The following is a 19,930-nucleotide window of genomic DNA, read 5'->3' as shown; positions in this document are numbered from 1 at the left end:
CCTAACATTAACCGTTTTTGAGAAAAAAAATATTTAAAATTTTTGGACGAAAAAAACTGCCTGTCAAAAAAATGTGTATAGTCTAAACGTCAACTTTAGTGATTACCACAGCCACTGTGCCATAAAGAGAAGACATGTGGCTATCTATTTCAAAAATTAAATTGTTTGAATGTCATATAATAATGGCTGCGGCTGTCACGGAATTGAGAGATTAAAAAAGTATCATAAATCATTTTTTTCAAATCGCAACCCACTTTTTTATTTCATAGTGAAAATGCTTTTCAATTCGTTACTTTTTGACTATACATGTTCCTATACCTAAAATAAATCGTTTTTAAGTTATTTAAAATTTAGTTTTAAAGCGTATAGTTTTCTTGATTTTAACAAGTAGCCTATGACTTTAAACGTCAAGTGATGTAATAATAGAGATGATGAGATAATAATCAATAGATCTGGCCATGTCGTATTGTGACACTTTGTTCAAAAAGAAGTATGTTATCGATCATCATTTGCAAGCCAACTTTGCGTTGTTCTTTTTTTTAGGGTTGATACAGTACATTATTAATATAATTAATAATATCAACTATTAGATATCACTAAGGAGCGAAACTATGAGATATATTTTTATAAATACACTTTTTCAACTTTGAAGCAACAGTATTTACAATATAGGAAATTCAAATAATTTATTTTCTGACAGATGGAAATAAATTGTCTGACTTTTTGACACTTAATGTCAAAGGAAGCTAGATAAAATCAAGAAAAATATACGTTTTCAAACTAAATCTTAAATAACTTAAAACGATTTACTTTTGATATAGGAACATGTATAGTTAAAAAGTAACGAAATGTAAAATCTTTTCACTAGTGAAATAAAAAAAGTGGGTTTCCATTTTTTTTCCTACGTCGCTCGCAAATATTCTTTTGCCGTTAAAATGCGTGGAAATCAAAAAATGTTACATCAAATCTATTCCTATATTTCTTAAAAAGATTTCTCATAATGACACAACATGATCGATTACTTAGAAATATTTCTATTTCTTTCTAAATATTTGCGTTTCGTTATCTGCAGTGATATGAATCATTTAATATTTGTTTTGCAACGTATTTCCACGTTTTATATAACAACAGATTATTTACGCAAAATGTGAAGAATTTTATACTACCTACATTGGTTTTGCATATTAATTATGTGATTGATTAATTATTAATCTATTCTAGGTAGTAAATTTACTACCTAGTATATAAGATAGCGATTTACATAAATTATTATAGTTTCCTATAAGAATCGTTATTTTGCTATAACAAAGCATGTTTGATCATAAAACTTTTTGATCGCATTGTATTATAGAAAAGAGGGGTAAAATTTAGATGAGATGAAGATCGTTGTCGTCAGAGCTGCAACAAGTCAAGTTTTAAAAAGACTTAAGTCATTTCTAAAATCAAAATGATTTAAGTCTTAAGTCAATTTCAATATAAAGTTCAAATGACTTAAGCTTTAAGTCTTTGACTTAAGTCAATTTCTTTCAAGTCAAGTCATTTTTGTAAAGACTGAAATCAATATAACATTATTTAAGTATTTTTTTTATTTATGTCTTTTTTTAGTTTTTATAATTTGCCTTAAACGACTTAAATGAATATAATTTCCCTCAAGTCAAGACAACCAGAATTCAATTTAAATACCTATTTTTTAAATGTTAATATTAATTTTATTGTATTAACTATTACCGATTTTTTTATTATCTATATTAATTTATCGTAGATACAGATTAGAATAAAATATTATACAGGATACTACAAATTCTATATACTAGCATTGGTATCTCGGAAACCGTAAGAGATACGAATATGGTTAAATTGGGGCAAAGTTGCGCTTTAGGATGTTCACCAAGATGCCATCAAAAAAGTTTTAAAAATTTCAAGGATTGCTGAGTTTTTTGGAAAAAACTGACTTTTTTGAAAATCAATTTTATTTTTTCCTGGCGTTACTTTTTAGAAAATCGAAAAACTAATTACACATTCTCATGGCTACTTTATTAGGGCTATCTCATTGTGTTTTTAGATTTTTAAATTAGCTGATATTTTGTGAGATACAGAGGCCAACTTAATTTTTTTAAATACGGACCTGCATTTTTTATTTGAAGTTTTGAAAGAACTCGATCTCCTGAGTACAATGATATGCCACATTTGACACTTTTTTTTTGTTTTAGGTACCTTAACAATAACAAAACTATTTAATTATTATTTAAAATAATTTCAAGTCCCACTCTGTTTTTTAAAATTATTTAATCTGATTATATTCATCGCAACAATATGGATCAGCGCTAATTAACATTGAATCGAGCCAACTGAAAAATTCAAACAAATAATACCCAGGTCAGCAATTTAAAAATATTATTTACAACTTTTTTATTGTGATTTTGAAATCTCAGTGTACGATCTAATAATATACATAATATTAATCTTAGTTATTATAAATAAATCAACTTCTACAAACTAGTTTCTAAAACTAGTAATGCTCTACATGTTCGAAAGGGTTACTACCGTCCCTAATACACAAATTAATGTATTTTCGTTCAATCTTATTTATAGCTCTTCGAACATATCTTCTTCTTATACTTCCGAATGCATTCTGTACTCTATATTGTAATGTTGAAATGTATTGTCACTTTTAAAAATGACGTCAAGTAATGCCCAATAATGTTATATTATTTTTTATTATATAATTGCATTTGATTATCCGTATTCGATGTTTTACTCCACGTCATTGTTAAGTTTGAAAGCTTACCAATATTGATATGAATATTGAATAACGATGAATAGATTAAATATTTAAAAAAACAGAGCCGGACTTGAAATTAGTTTAATTAAATTGTGTTCAAATGTCTGATACAAAAAAAAATTAAGTGTGGCATATCATTGTACTCAGGAGACCGAATTCTTTCAAAATCTGAAATAAAAAAATGCAGGTCCGTATTTAAAAAAATTAAGTTGCCCTCTGTATCTCACAAATTATCAGCTAATTTGAAAATCTAAAAATAGTATCAGATAGCCCTAATAAAGTAGCCATGAGAATGTGCAATTAGTTTTTTTATTTTCTAAAAAGTAACGCCAGGAAAAAATGAAATTGATTTTCAAAAAAATCCGTTTTTTCCAAAAAACTCAGCAATCCTTGAAATTTTTGATGGTATCTTGGTGAACATCATAAAGCGCAACTTTGCCCCAATTTAACTATCTTCGTATCTCTTACGGTTTCCGAGATATCAATGCTCGTACCTCGAATTTGTAGCACCTTGTATAAACAACTATAATATACAATAAAAAAATAAACGCATCAAGGACATAAAAACATCAACACCTTAAATTAAATTAAATTTTGTGGTACTTTGTACAGGTTGTCCCATTTTTGTGTGTTTTACAGGGTTTCTTGTTTAACAGCAGCGGAACAAAGATACGGTTTTCACAGTTGCTACTTTTTTATGAAACTAAAGATGGTAAACACATATTTGATGCCGTTGTTAAAAATTTACGATAAAAATATGTGACAAAACGACTTAAATCTCACAAAAGACTTAAGACATTAAAAAAATATTTAAATATTTTTTAATGACTTAAATCTTTTTAATGACTCAAATCTTTTCTAAAAAGACTAAAATCTTTTAAAAAACTTAAATCTTTTTCTATTTCGGAATAAAGACTTAAATTACAAGTCATTTTGAAACTGACTTAAATTTTAAGTCTTAAGTCGAAGCTTTCGAAATATAACTTAAAATCAAATGATTTAAGTCAAAAGAAGTTTTCTGTGAGCTTGCAGCTCAGGTTGTCGTATATAGAGATCGAAAATCGAGTAAAATTACTAGGTTCAGAAATAGTCCGGTCAAATCGGCCCAAAAAATAGGGGTAAGATTACGAATATTCGCAATGAGATAAAAATTGGTTCGAATGTTGGGATCACCATTATAAATTAAACGTGAAAAGTCCCTATCGATTCTACTAGACATCAATGTACAAAAATTGTTCTAGATCATGTTTTTTAGCGTTTTTATTAATTATATTTTTAATAATTTCAACATTTAATAATAAGAAATGTTACTATTGGAAATGATGAAAGCAGTGTGAATTCGAATAAATTGGGGAAAATTATTCGTCTGATTTATAATCATCTAATACTTCTTGTTGTTCTTCTTCTTCCTGCTGAGTGCAAGTAAATTGTCCTAACAGTGACGCATCAGATGTCTCCTCGCTTCATACAAAATATGTTCTGATGGTGATTCAACATTTGAACACGACTGACCTTGACAACTGAAACATGCTAATGAACAAAACAAACCCAACTTTTTTGCAGCCGCCTATCGCCTTTACCATTACATCTTCCTCTAGGAGATGCGAGACCTTGTTGGTGAGAAAGCCCCTAATCATTTTTGCTGAGACTAAGGAGCATCTCACTGTCTTGTCCCTGGCTGTAGTGTCGTGCCTATGGAATTGCACCAAGACGTATAACGATGCCGGATGGGACTACCCTGTCCGTCATACCAGGCACCCTCTACTGTAAGTGGTTATGTATGGAGTAAGTGTAGGGGGTCTTGGCAAGAGAAGACAACCTCACCAAAAACCTAAATCCTACGATGGCGGGGCCAGGTCAAACGGATCCGTGGCTAGATAGAAAGACCTCAACCTTGGGGCACCAGGGGACAACCCATTGTATTCTCGTCTCGCTTATTTCTACATGCGGGCTCTGTAGAGGTGGGCACACTAACCCTTGCTGTGTTGCTGTGTACGCTTTGCCAGAACTCCAATGTAAGAGAAGAGGGCCATGGTCAGGTCCTCACAATAGGAATTGACCTCAAATCCAAGAAGGCAATAGAGAAAAAGAGACATATACTCTATTATAGATCCGGGACAACACCGGTATCAGGTTCAACTTTTTCTTCATAGTAATGTGTAATATAGTAAAATTTCTTATTATGAAATAGTATTGAATTAAACAGACTCCCAATCAATAAATCGTGAAATAGGTCTATTGGGGAAACCACATTAAAAAAAGCGACACTAGTACACTACCTCACAGGTGTCTCACAGGAAACGTGCATATTATGAAGAACACAACTTTTTCAACTTTTGAATCGTTATTTCTCAGAAAGCTAAGGAGAAAAGTGTAAAGCGCTCTTAGGAGAAAAGTGTAAAGACAATTTTTATGGATAATCGTATGATCTACAATTTCTATCTGACCTATTATTATAATAAAACTTACCGTTTGACTGAAAAGGCAAACAAAAACATATTTCCGAACTTTAGACTTTTTTTTGCTCATGGAAGATCAATGAGGGCTTTTCATATTTCATTTATAATGGTGTTCCAAACATTCGTACCAATTTTTAGCTCTACGCAAATTTTTTGCAACCTTGAATGTCTATTTTTACCTGGCTAAGAGCAACGTAGGATTGAACAAAAAATCAACGTAATATATACTATAAACAAACTAAACTCAGAGATTCAATATGCTGTTTAAAATGGTCCTTAATGTATTGTTTATTTTCAGGGCTCTTCAATATTGTCTTGAAGAAAAAGTGAATATTTTAAGTGACAGCGACTGGATTGTTCATTTGGACGAAGAAACTTTACTGACTGAAAATTCAATAAAAGGTATTCTAAACTTTGTCATGGATGGTAAACATCAAATTGGTCAGGGCTTAATAACGTATGCCAACGAAGAAGTAGTCAATTGGATAACAACGTTGTCTGACAGTTTTCGCGTATCCGACGATATGGGCAAATTGAGATTTCAATTCGTCATGTTTCACAAGCCTCTATTCAGTTTTAAAGGATCATTTGTTGTGACACAGGTAGGAAAGAAAAGTCAAAATGAAATTATAAATATTGTACCGTATGATCGAAAAAAAAAACAGCGTCTAGTTGAACATCGGTGATATTCCCCATATAATTTTACATATAAAATGATAGCGATCTTTATTTCATAGCCATCGCTGAGGCAGTTTTTTTTCGATCATATTGTACATTGTTTATCTAGGGATATACTGTTGACGAGTTTCTGTACATAGAATGCCAAAGTAATGCCAGAATACAGAATAAAGATATAACATTTCTCGAGTAATGCCAAACTAAATCCAATGTAATAAATGCCAAAAAAAGAAAAGTTCAACTAGTTCCAATATAACACCAGTAATACCACAAGTAATGCCAAAAATTCCAACTAACTGAAATGTAATACCCAAGTAATAAAAAAAAGAAAAAACAAAATTTCAATATTTTAGCGTTTTAACTCGGTTTTTAATAATTTATGTAACACATTTTTATATATTCATAAGTTGCAACTATAATAAATTTAATACTAGTACCACGAGTAATGCCAAAAATTACCAATAATTCCAACTAATACCAGTAATGCCACAAGTAAGGTTAAACAATCCATCTAATACCACGAGTAATGCCACTAATGTCAAGTAATGCCAACATCTTGTACACCAAAGTAACGCTAGCAGATGACCCCTCGTTGTTTATTTAATCAAATTAACTGTTTTCGAATACACGTAATAGAGTATCACTGGTGTATTTTCAAATAATTTCACTCTAAAAATGCATAGCTCATTCACGCTGATAGAAGCCGTATAATGTCATTTATTTCGGTAGAATCGATTTAGACACTAAATTGATAGGTCATGATATGGCTGAGACTCGCAGTTTGCATAAACCAAGTATCCCTCGTCCAAATTAACTGTGACAGAAAAAGGAGGCGTTAACTTAAACTACTTTACTTCTTAAGCTGAAATATTAACCGAACGTTCGATGACGTATCAGATATTTACGTCAGAACTCTGGCCTTCCGCTAAGACGGTGTTGCCTCTATTTGCCTAACAAACAAAATAAATTTAATACTTAAGAGATAATATTTACTTTTTTCAGTATTGATAGCTTCTAGGATATGTATCTAGAAATCACAGAAAATTTATTAATTGTCAGATATACTCATGATTATATAAATACAGGGTGTCCCAGAAATTAGTGCAAGTATTTTAACTGGGAGTATAGTTCAACCCCAGACAAAAGAAAATTGAAAATTCGGAATCTTTTGAAAAAAAATTTGGAATTTTTTTTAGTTTTTAGTTAAAAAACATAATTTCTTGATAATATGGCAACATAGGTAGTAGATTAAATTCACAAGAAAGAAAATTCAGAAACGATCCAGTGTTCTCTAAATTTTAGCAAAAAATATTTTTTTTTTGGAAATTTTCAAAGTAAAATAACTCCGTTATTTTGGACTTTGACTGACCGTTATTTGAAAAACGATAAAGAGAAAATATGTTTCTTTTATCGAGATCTACCACCCCTTAAAATACTTGCACTTATTTCTGGGACACCCTGTATAATAATAATTAGAGGTGTTTCTTGAGAGTTGAAGGTATGCCATGAAAAATACTAAAATTTTATCGAAAAAAAACGGCGTCGACGATGACTATGAAATGAAGATCGCTGTCATTTTATATGTAAAATTATATGGGAAATGTTATCGATCGATGATTTTTTTCGATTATACGGTATTAACAAATAATTTCCATGTGCACAAGGCTTGAAAAATATCTAACCAAATTTTAATCTATGTTTAAACAATATATTATAGGAGTGTAGTTTACTATAAGCGATATCCCAGATAATAGATAAAAATATTAATGTTAGTTTACGCTTGATAATTTCTATAGGCAATAAATCGGTTAAGCAAATAATCAATATTTGAGTCATAAATTTTTGTGAATAACCTTAAATATCTTTAATACCAGAAATGTGACAAATAAGTTAAATAATCCAATAATATCAATATTGCATTTTATAATCCTATTTATAACACTATCGTAAGATTTAAAATTGTTAATATAAAATAGTGTCGATTTTCCAATATTCTCTCTTTAGATATTTTCTTGTGATAAACCACTGTCACCAATGTTTTGCTGTCAACGCTGACACCAGTGGGGTGCTTAGCCTTTACAGCTAATATTGTAATTTAATTGCACCAAACATGTAATTATGCTGCCACCAATAGCATTGATTTTCTTGGGGATTTTATATTAGTTGTAACTTTATACCACTATTTAGAAATTATTATATTTAATTTTAAACCATGAATACAATTATTACAAAAATTCGTTAGTTATAGCAATGAAAAAAAATTAGGAATGACTGTGGACTCCTTGTGGTCATGGTTTTGTGTTTCGGAAAGTAAGTCCCATTTCATTGGCGTACCTATTATTCTTTAATAACATTTTATGATGCGTTCGCCAATAAAACAGGCGCGCTGTAACATAGCTATTGTAAATGTAAACAAGTATTCGACTTTGTATTTACACATAGTCATGTTTTGGACTGAAAGATAGAAGAGCTAAGGTAATGCACCTGTTTTATGACGTTATTTTTTATGGACGAGGGCATTCCCCTTCTTTCTGTTTTACCTTTCAGGCTTACCCATTACCCTAGTATAGGGAAATTAAAACAACTTTCGTTGCACGTCATCAATGACACCATGTGTCGTCTTATTGAGTTTGCTGGTGGTCGTATTATGATATCCAACCAAAGTTATTTTAATTTCCCTATATGAATAATACTGTTTCATCGTAAAAAAGGCGTCAAAAATGGCTGTGGAATGGGGATGATAATTTTAGCGAGGCCAATCTCTAGACGTCATTTATTAAAAAATTACATAAAATCTGTCGAAATTAACGCTAATTATAGAGAGATTAAAAAGGATAGAACGTTTCCAGGCACACAAATCTGTTGCTATAAAATTATTTTTTTCTTGAATTACTGAAACTGAATAGTATACATTGAATAGTATTTTAATCGCAAAACATTTTCCTATGCACGTCATCAATCATATCGACATTGACACTAAAGTCTATAAACCTGACCAAATGAAATTTTGGCAAAATTCTTATTTTTTTGTATAATTTAAGATACCGAACAGCTCTTCATTTGACTTTATAGAGCAAATGATTGTAATAGATATTTTATTTAGATTAAAGCTGCAAAAATTAGTTTAAGCCGAATTTTATTATCGCTATGTTGGTCACATTGTGCCGTTTTCAGCAAAGTTGTGGTTTATTATTTGACAATATTATCCTAATGTCAGTCATTATTTTGTATAATATCGTGTTGTTGTTGAATCTTTGTGAGTCATTCTCGTTTTTTTTGCCTATTTTCAGTCTATTTTTAAATATTGTACTTTAAAAGCACAAACAGTTCAAATTGTCCTTGCAAAAAAGCACAAATTTTCGAGTTTTTGTATTGCATTTCTTGAAATTGTATCTTGAAAATATGCCGAAGCATTTAAACAGTCGAAGCAAAGAGCTTGTAGCTTCCTGATAAACTATTTTGAACAAGAACGTGACAATAAAGGTCCTTTATTACCCTTGACTGCAGCCAGAGAAGTAAGTTTGATTGATAAGCACATTACACCAGTTTCAAAGTTATTTCTACGTTAGTTTTTATTAAATTCTGTGATTATTAGTTTGTGCATTAATAGCACCCTCTTATTTGTTATTACCACTTATGGCGTTGTAAGATGTAAGATGTAATCAATAAATAAATAAATGACCCATAGTAACGTACACTTAAAATAATCTTCATAATGGACTTTTTGCCAATATGTAATAAGTAAAATAAGCTATAAAACAAATAAATCAATTAATTACTAAAATATTAGTTATTAAATTAAAAATAAAACTTAAAATTTTTTAAGAAATGGTATAATAAATATATTGTTTGTCACTTTTAAATTAAGATTCATCTCATAAATCCATCACAATCTGTCAGCGCCGTTGTTGTTCATCACGTTCATCACATCAAAGTTCATCACGTGCATCGGAAATTGTTTTGCGATTACCATATATTGTTTTATATTAGTAATAAATGACATTTTTTGTGGCGAGGCTTGCGTTTGACACAACATACAGGCGAGCTGAAAAAAAGTTTACTCCGAATAGAACATCCTATTTTTTTTCAGACGCCACAAATAATTTTTTATACAATTTCAAACCTTCCAAATAATATAAAAAGACCTTGTATGTAATTATATATCGAGAAACTATGGTTACGCTCATTGAATTTAACACTTTACGTTTAATAATATATTTTCGTACTTTTGTGCTTAGTCGTAAATGTACTTTACTTTTATGCCTAGGCGTTAGAAAATGACTTTTTTATATTGCCAAATAACGTCAAAAATCTTACTTTTTTCACGTTTGAAAAAAACATTTTTAATTATTTTAATTAATATTTAATTATATTACAACTTAAGGCCAATTGGCAGTAAGCGCCATTAAAAAATAAAGAAGACTAAGTAAAGACGTCTAGAGCTTGAGCTGGCCAAAATTATCATCGATTGTCATTTTGGTATTGCTTCTGAATTGCCAAAAATGTATTGATTTGTAAAGTTGTGCTCCTAGTATAAATTAAAGTTTGTTTGAAGCGACAGTCGCATAAAAGAAAGTCTATCTATAGTAGTTTCATCGCAGTATAGAGATTTCCAATCTTTATGCTTTTGTTACATTTTGTTACAACGCGACCGATTAAATAAATAAATCAGTAGGACTGGGGATCACACCCAGTACTTTTGCACAGCGCACAGCTGTGAACACACTTGCTGGAGCCACGGGCGGTCACTAATCATAACTGGATATTAAAAAATAATGCCTATTCATTTATGACGGTTTCATTCCTACATTTTAAAATATAAGTTTCAACGTTTTATAAAAAGTTTTATTATTTTAACAGAAGGAAATTTCTTTTGATCTTTACCGACATAAATAGATAAAGTATATTCTGATAACATTTTTGCCGATATGTATGACGAAATATATAACCGCCCAACGAAATATTATGTATTATAATATATATTATGTATTACAAAATACTGGGGCGTCTCAAAAGTAGCTCACCCCAATAACATTTTTTTATTTTTTTTCAGATAAAAAAAAACAAAATTTGGTATGTTAGTATATGACATAAATTAGGATTGATTGACGTATTCAATTGTTTTCGGTCACTTCCTGTTTCACCGGAAATTAGTACAACTTTTGATTTTTAAATTGCACCCTAAGTATTTTTTTACTTTATTCGATAGAAAATATTACTCTGAATATAATGACATATCATATGTCAACTTTTGACATTTTTGCATATGGTTTATTTGAAATTAATATTACTTTCGCCCATGCTAAAGCAAGGAAAAAATAATTTTAACATGTTCATGCGGTTCATAACGAAAATTTGACTCAAATATCAAGTGTGTGGTATCAAGTTATTCGTAAAAAAATGCTTTTTCAAATATGCTAATGAGCCACCCTCGTTCCATTTGAAAAAATTGAGATATGACTAAAAATACAATTTGGGCATCTTTTAACTGGCCAGGACAAGACACTAAAAACATTAGACGATTAAATACATTTTTCCAAGGCTCCTTGATTATAAATAAGTGTTTTTAACATAGCCATGGTACTCTAGATTGAAATTTAAAATACAATTTTTTATTAAGCGAAAATGTCAAAAGTTGACATGATGTCATTCTATTCAGAATGTCACTTTCTATCGCATAAAGCAAAGAAATACCGAGGGTGCCATTAAAAAATCAAAAGTTGTAGTCATTTTCGGTGAAATAGGAAGCGAGGAAAAACAAATGAATACGTCAATCAATCCTAATTTATGTCATATACTAACATACTAAATCTCGTTTTTTCATCTGAAAAAATAAAAAAGTTATAGGGGTGAGCCACTTTTCAGACGCACCCGGTATATGTTTTGTATTGACTTTTCAGTGTAAATGATTTGTCAATAAATAAAAATCTTAGTGGGGTTTATATTGTGAACGTTTTTGGCGATTGTGACTTAGATTTTAAAAGTTATCTTGAAAAAAATGTCCGGAAGTGTATTTTTTTAAGTTTGGTTAGTTTTGTCATTCGTAGAAAAGAACTTAATGGTTTAATTTTTTTTGCCCACATATTACTTATTCGAAATTAATACAATTTAGAGAGTTGTTGACATATTTACTGTTCCTGATAATTTCTGAGGACCAGTTTAAATTTAAAATTTCGATAATTTTTTTTCCAGGAAAAAAAAACACCGTCATTCAACAGCATTTACATGTACATACTCTAAAATTAATGAGTTCTCGTTAGCAATATCTTAAAAATCAATTGAATACACCATTTTAGTCTCTTAATGCATGATTCATTTAATTCGCTTTCCACAAGACTTAGCAAAAGAAGACAACACCGCTATTGTTTGTGACTGGCGCGAAACATAGGTGATATTGATGACCAAAATAACGCAACAATTCATCTCCTTAGATTATTTTTAATTACACCGAATTTCCCTATATAAACGATCATCTAAATGTTAAATGGAAGAGCAGAAGCATTATAAGGCGATATGTGCTTCTGAATTTCGCTCCACTCCAAAATTGGGTTTTGATTATTTATATGTATATATATATATATATATATATATATATATATATATATATATATATATATATATATATATATATATATATATATATATATATATATATATATATATATTCTGATGGTGTAATTATTTAATTTCTATGATTTCCTACTATTTTAATGTATTAATAATGTAACTGTATTTTATTTTACTTTTTTGGAAATAAAGGCATTATTATTAAATATTAACTTTTTCCGTAAATATTTGAGTGTGTATGATGTATTTGAAGGGTCTAGGAGAAAACATAATAAATGCCATTCCACTAATTTTGCAAAAGAGCACTGGAGGGCTGGTGGTTTTCAGTTTCTTTCCGTGTATTCTATATTTTTACTAGACATATGTCATAGGATTTAACAACTTATTGCCCTGCAGAGTTTATACATTTTCTAGGGACCAGCGAGACCTACTACCTATAATATTGTAAAATCCTAAAATTAAAAAATTGGCGTTTATCAAGTTATTCCCCTGGACCCTTTATGTGTAAAAACGCTGTGTCTAGGTGCACGCGAAATAGTCTAAGAGCTAGCAACGTTTTCGAGAAAGTATTTTAAGACGTCTGGCTCTTTGATATATATTTGGAACAGCATGCGGCCCGTCTGGCTGCCGATATTCGTTGCGTTCACTACTGCGCATGGGAAGAAGATCCTATATTTTTTATAATGTAGTCCTATAAATTCTAGTATTGAATATAAACCGAACATATCTCCATAGCGTAGTGCGTAGAGTTTCCGACCACGAACCGATCATTCTGAGTTCGAATCCGGGTTAGGACACAGACTTTTTTATTTTATTTTCGTTTATATTCTGATAGTAAAGTATCAAATAATTCTGGTAATTTAATAAAAACAAATATTTAATAATATCAAAGAGCCAGACGTCTGAAAATACTTGTTTTTTCCGACATATTCCGGATATTTTAATTTCTTTAGATGTGTTTGCAAACGTTAAAGATTGTTTACAAATATGTCACACATGTACATAAATATCATTTAAAATAGTAGTATAAACAAAGTGAGAATCTGTATAATAAACGCAAGATAAAATATTCCAACTTTCATTTGTTCAATTTCCTGTTTAGGTTGCTGCTGAGAAAGACGTATCCTTTGACAATGGTCGTGATGGTTCAATAGCTGAAGATTGTTTTTTTGCTATGAAGGCGATGAGCATGAACTACAGTTTTAACTTCATTGAAGGCGATATGTGGGAAAAGTCACCATTTACCTTGATGGATTTCATACAGCAAAGGAAGCGTTGGCTGCAAGGAATTTTATTGGTAGTACATTCCAAGGCAATACCAATTAAGTATAAAATATTACTAGCGTTTTCTTGTTACAGTTGGGTCACATTACCCCTATCCCTAAGCAATATTTTACTCGCCGCATGGTATCCAATACCTTGTCCGATAGTTTTAGACTTCATAGTCGTTTTTATAGGAAGTGTAAACATTTATATGTTTATATTTGGTGTATTAAAGTCATTTAACGTTTATAGATTTGGTTTAGCAAGGTTCTGTCTTTGTCTAATAGGTGCAGTAGCGGTTATGCCCTTTAACTTAATTATAGAGAATATAGCAGTAATATGGGGATATTTTGGTAAAAAACATAAATTTTATGTTGTTAATAAAAATGTTAACACCTCCATTACTGTATAAGTGCTAACCTGAAGACATGTTTTTTAAGTGTGGTTATATTTTGTTATTTTTCTGTGATAGTTTAGTAGATAATTGATCTCATTCTATCAATAAGTAAAACTGAATTTGTTACTTTAATGTCGATTAAATGATAACTGTTCTTTTAATAATTTCCTAAGCTTATATAAGTCCAAAAACATAAAATTTATTTATGAAGAATCTAATAAAATTTAGTACTTACTCCAATCCATTGATTACAAAGGTATTTATACACATCTCTTTATCTGGTAATAAAACGTTCATAAGTTAACTAAAACTTAATCGCAATTTATAAATATATTGTTATATTTATTCATAAATCCATTGTTTGGGCAACAGCTCAGTTGGCTGATTTCAAACGCTGATTCCCGATCGATCACCGAAGTTAAGCGACGTTAGACGATGTGGGCATATGGAAGGATGAAAAACATCTGAAAAATCGAATTTAGAGAGTAGATTATTTAAAGGGAGTTGATTTAGCCACTCGTTAACGCGGGGTTCCATTTTATAGGCCACATTACATTATTGAGAGAACCAAGGTTCAGAATCGTAACTCAATGAGGTTTCTTCTTATGAGACCTTGTTAGGTTCTGTTAATGAAGGGACCAAAAATTAACAAAATGGTTACTAATCCTAATTCCCTATATTATTAATATCAAATCTACATACATATTTAAATAATCAACTGTGGAATTCAATCAGTTATTATCAATAATTATTACGACCCCATGCTTTTGTTAAATTTAACAGAATCATTTTGCCTTATTTCAAAGATTCATGAACTGATTTTGGAAATTGGTAGCGACTTTTACTGTTGAGACATTTTTTTCTGCAAGACACCAAGTAATTTATTAAATCTTTCTATACTTCTTATAGAAGAATTTATTTTATTTTCTAAAACTTAATATCAAATATGTATATCCTAATGAGTTCTTGATTCTAATGAATCTTTTCGGAGTTGATTGGGAATAAAGGTCGGACATATTGGTGGACGCCATGCTCGAGTGAGGAATTTTCCGTATTTATTTTTTTAGATTTACCAATATTTTGCTTTAATCACTTAAGATTAAAACAGTTAACATTTAGTTTTAATAATTGTTCTTGAATGTTTAATATTTAAGTGAAATAATTTAGTTATCACGTTTGATTCGGTAAGGATAGATGCTTTACCAGTTTAAGGTGCAAAGGCCAACATTGTCTTACAGCTTTATCTTATTTAAAAAATGCGGTTAAAGTTTTAAAAGATACACGATGCAATAATAATAAGTTTTGTTCACGAAATAAACATTACTACTGATAAAAAAGCTCTATTTACAGAAAGCTGCATAGGATCGAGTATCGTCGGTAAACGTCATATGGTAGGTTCAAACAGCGAGATAAAATGTTATAAGAAATTTGGTTAAGCGTAGTTGACACGGTCAAAGTGTACTTGGATCAAATACATATTTATGGACGCTGCGTGCGTCTCATTTGGCCACCCCACTGAACAACTCAAAAGCTACAAGTATATTTTCCACGAAATTAACATGTAAAATGCGTGGGAAGAAGCAGCTCACAATAGAACGCAATGGAGAAGTTGGGTTAGCGACAACCAAAATGTAAAGAGGCAACAAAGCAATGAGATTTTTAAATGTCCGGAGTGCGGCAAATAACATCACGTATCGGGCCTGATATCTTTGACGACCCATGTGCCTGCAATAAGAAAACATGTTAGATTGTAACAAGTTTTACAAAAATTGTAACAATCACTGTTAATTGTTTATATAATATTTATAGATCTTCTCTTAGATTCATAGTTGAACAAAAAGTTGGAAATAAACCGGAAATTTATTATGGAATTAAAAAAAAACTATTTGATGTCGTGATGTGATACCTGCGATGGCGGTAATTTACACACATCCTCTTATATAGAAAGTGAGGTTAGGTGACAAAATATTGAAACTGAAGACAGTCACAGAAAATCTCATGAAAGAAAACGCCTTGCGTGACCATCTTCTGATGCGTGTCAAATACTCGTAAGCGAGTAATAGTAGTATGTATATGTATGTATGTATGTATTTGACCACCATTTGAATTGTATCAAGCGATTTTAAATCAGCGTCCAATTGAGACGAGCGCAGCATCCAAGTGTATTTGATTCAAGTACACTTGTTTTAGAACAATGCAGTTGCGTTCATACAGCCAAAATAAAATAAGTCTTATTTTAACTTTTTATTTTTTGTGAAAACGGCTTTACGTATGGTTGCTATATGTCCAGGATTTCCGGGAAAATCCTGGATTTAGGTAAGATGTGCCCCCGGATCCCGGAAAATCATTAGCGTTAGTATCCATATGCGTGAATCAAATTATAAAATCAGATGTTATAAAGATTACAAAGTAAAAAATACACACTTATGCTTAATATTATTCCATCACATAATATTACTACATCCACATTTTTCAGATTAATTTTGTCCCTTTATATCTAATTATTTATGTTATTTTAGTAATTACATATATAATTACATTTCAATAAGACGTGTTTTAACTGTGATTTTTTTTAAATTTAGTTTCCACTCCCTATTCCCGCAAATGTAGAATAGAAAGGGAGTGGTGATGGGGGTTCATTTTTTTAGAGCGTCACCGCTTTTTATTTGCCCTCCCCAAATTTAGCTATAACAATCTGGCAACTATTCGCGCATAATTCAGTGTTTCTTAATTATAATTTTACATAACTATAAATTTATATCACGTCTCGAATAAATAAGTGTACTATAAAACAGCCGTAAATCTCGCATTATCGTTCTGGACAAAGCAAATATATGTTCCTTAATTTATTTTATTTGGTTGTTTGAAGGCTCATGAATATGACTACCTCATTTGTTATTTTATTTTAATTTTATTTCAACCCACCAACAGACTAATGTCATGTAAACATTGATCGAGATAAAATCTGTCCAAAGATTTCGATAGACGACTTCCAAAAAATAACAAAGAATGCAATTTTGCTGCTAATTAAAATGATAGGATAACTGTCAGTTATCCTGTCGTTGGATAGACTATACGTATATAGTCTATCCAACGCAGCGCTATGATCTCGGATATGATGACCGCGAAACTAAACTAAGATTTGAATCTTTGTCCGTATGTTTTCGTTTATAATCGCTTAAGTGACCGCTGCTGAATTTAAGAGTATAGGATCCGATTTATACAAATCTTATCTTCGCTTGGCTTAGCTTAGTTTCGTTCGCAGTGGCCGCCCGCCTTAAGTCGTATATTTTGTTATCTTCGTTCGAGTCACTAAAGAAGTAAAACTAATGGTTAGAAGGATAAACTCCACTGATTTTAGGTTTATAATTCTTGAGCAAATAAGAAAGAGTTAATGACTTACACTTACGCCTTGCGCCAAAGTTGTAATATAAACAATACTTAATGGTTATTTATTCTGACTTATTATTTACAGATACTATACTTGAATCAAAGAGTAATAATAAATTTGGAGTCTAAAAATTAGCAAATATTTTTGAGGGCAATGGCCCAGACGGGTGACCGTCTGGAAACTCTGTCGTGCTGTTGTCCCATGGCAATAGTGTAAAAATCTATTGACACACACTGCTCATTCACGCCTGTTTGAGGCCGGATGAGATCGGATATCTCGTGAGTAAGAGTCGATTTAGACACTCGCCAAGTCTGTAGGCCATTGACCATGATATGTCTGAGGACCGCGGTTCGGATTCCACGTAAACAAAGTAGGCCCCGTCCAGATTAGAAAGCGTAACACCACAATCAAATAAAATGAAAAATTATAATATATAATAACTGTTACTTTATTTTGGCTGTCTGGATGGATATAGGGCGTTCCATATAACCAACTCTCTTACTTTATTTTATTTCGATATTTGAAACTACGTGTGTACCAAATTGTTTTAATATGCACAAAAAATAAAACATTCTAATGTAGATCTATTATAATATTTGTATATCCGCACTTTAGTATGAGTTTCAAGTTTGTCCAAAGAGAGGATACATAACACTGACAGTTGTTTGTCATTTTAATTCACAAATAAATTGTTTTTGACGTTTAAAAATTATGAAATAATTAAAATTCTCATTCTTTGTCGTCTGTCGAAATCTTCCATGACTCGTTGGACATACTTTATATGCATCCGTTATGCGTCGTTCACTCTCCAATCGGGGTGAAATGTGATCTGTCATTTTTTAAATAAACTGATAACGGATATATGCAAAACTCACCTTTATGAACTGTATGAACGATGTATCATATATATTTATTAGCAATAAATAAAAGAGAATATTATTGTAATAAGGAATATTTTTAGTTAATGAAAACTTAATAAGACCAGATGACATTTTCATCCGATTTTATTTTTAAAGAATGAGCTTTGTTTTAAATTATAATTAAAAGTTCAGAGCGTCAAAGAATGTTTTCTAGTCTTATTAGAATGTTTTACTCGAAAACCATATCAATAAACTATGGAGACAAAATAATATATAATATCATCTATTGGCAGACTGTATTTAGTTTTATATAAACCATCTCTAAATGAAATCTAATATATTTCTTTTCTTTAAATGTTATCAGGCTAACCAGTTGCTGCCCTTATGTTAAGATTAGTAAACACATTTTTGTATTATTTATATCTTGTTAGTTAATAAATTGTTTTTTTGTAAAATATCTGTCTAGTCACGTGAGGTCTTTAGGTTTATTTGTACTAATAAATGTAATTGTAAGTTTGTTTTTCCCAATCACATTGTTTTGTTTTAATGGATATAAAAGTTTCATATCCAAATTTGTTATAAACTTTTTTAAAGTGAAATATGCAGTTTTATTTTTCCTCCCCTTAGAAATACATTCGATAATCATATAGGTTCAAAATTAGTTAATCCTATTGTACAATTGATGAAAAAAAACGGCGATGGCTATGGAATAAAGATCGCTGTCATATATCATATACCGACCTGGTCATTTGTTTACTGTGTATAGGATTTTAACATGTAAGACAGAGAATAATATAAACGACCGGTTGACAGACAGAGAGACAGCATCAAAAGGGGCCGGCGAGGAGCCGGTGCGACCGATACAGTGTTGCCGGTTTTTACGGGTGTGGGCAAGGCAAAGCATAAGCATGGTGGGAGAACGCATTGAGAGGGGCGGTGCTTTATGTTAAGGTTCGTATTCACTATCCGAAAGAACAAAGGAATGAAATTCGGTATATTTGGACAGCAAACCGAATGCATGCGGCCGTTCGCCATTCGGTTCGATCCATCATCCGTTTCCAGTCGGTATATCAGAGACGTTCGCAAACGAATGAAAATTATAGAACCGCGCGAACAAGACTGGACGTTCGCTCGTTGGATAGTAGCATTCGTTCGTTCGGATAGTGAATACGCACCTTTATGTAGATGAAAGGGTGGGGGAAAGGAAATAGATCACCTGAGATCCAAACTATTTTTGCATCATTCTTTTCGCCTAGCTGTTTCGGTATGTACGTTAAGTGTTTCAAAAATGGCTATTTATACGACCGAAGAGAAGGTGCATATCGTTAAATGGTTTTAAATTTCGTCAAGTGTGGAAGAGGTCATTGGGCGTTTTGTGTTCACCTTTCAAGATCGCCCTGTGCCACAACTGTACGCAACATTGTCCATAAATTTGAGCAAACAGGCTGCATTGCGGCGTGCAGAAATTGTGACAATAAGGAAGGCGCAGAGAAGGTGATTCCCGACAAGGAAATTAATATTTGTGCCGCGGTC

General features: G+C 31.2%; 1 protein-coding gene across 1 annotated transcript in view; it reads left to right on the top strand.

Annotated features, from left to right (window-relative positions):
* Positions 1 to 18,101, top strand: part of LOC115886950 (beta-1,4-mannosyltransferase egh) — a 33,755-nt gene extending 15,654 nt beyond the window's left edge. Inside the window, exons 2-3 of the mRNA XM_030906278.1 lie at positions 5,540 to 5,843; positions 13,589 to 18,101. Of these exons, the coding sequence (XP_030762138.1) occupies positions 5,540 to 5,843; positions 13,589 to 14,161 (877 nt within the window). The 3' untranslated portion in view covers positions 14,162 to 18,101. The remainder of the gene's footprint in view (positions 1 to 5,539; positions 5,844 to 13,588) is intronic.
* Positions 18,102 to 19,930: the final 1,829 nt, after the last annotated feature.

This window comes from Sitophilus oryzae, unplaced genomic scaffold (genome assembly GCF_002938485.1).
Source record: "Sitophilus oryzae breed Bouriz unplaced genomic scaffold, Soryzae_2.0 scaffold_54_pilon_pilon, whole genome shotgun sequence".
Taxonomy (NCBI): domain Eukaryota; kingdom Metazoa; phylum Arthropoda; class Insecta; order Coleoptera; family Curculionidae; genus Sitophilus; species Sitophilus oryzae.
Note: the sequence above shows the minus strand (reverse complement) of the source record. Positions and strands in the feature narration are given on the sequence as shown.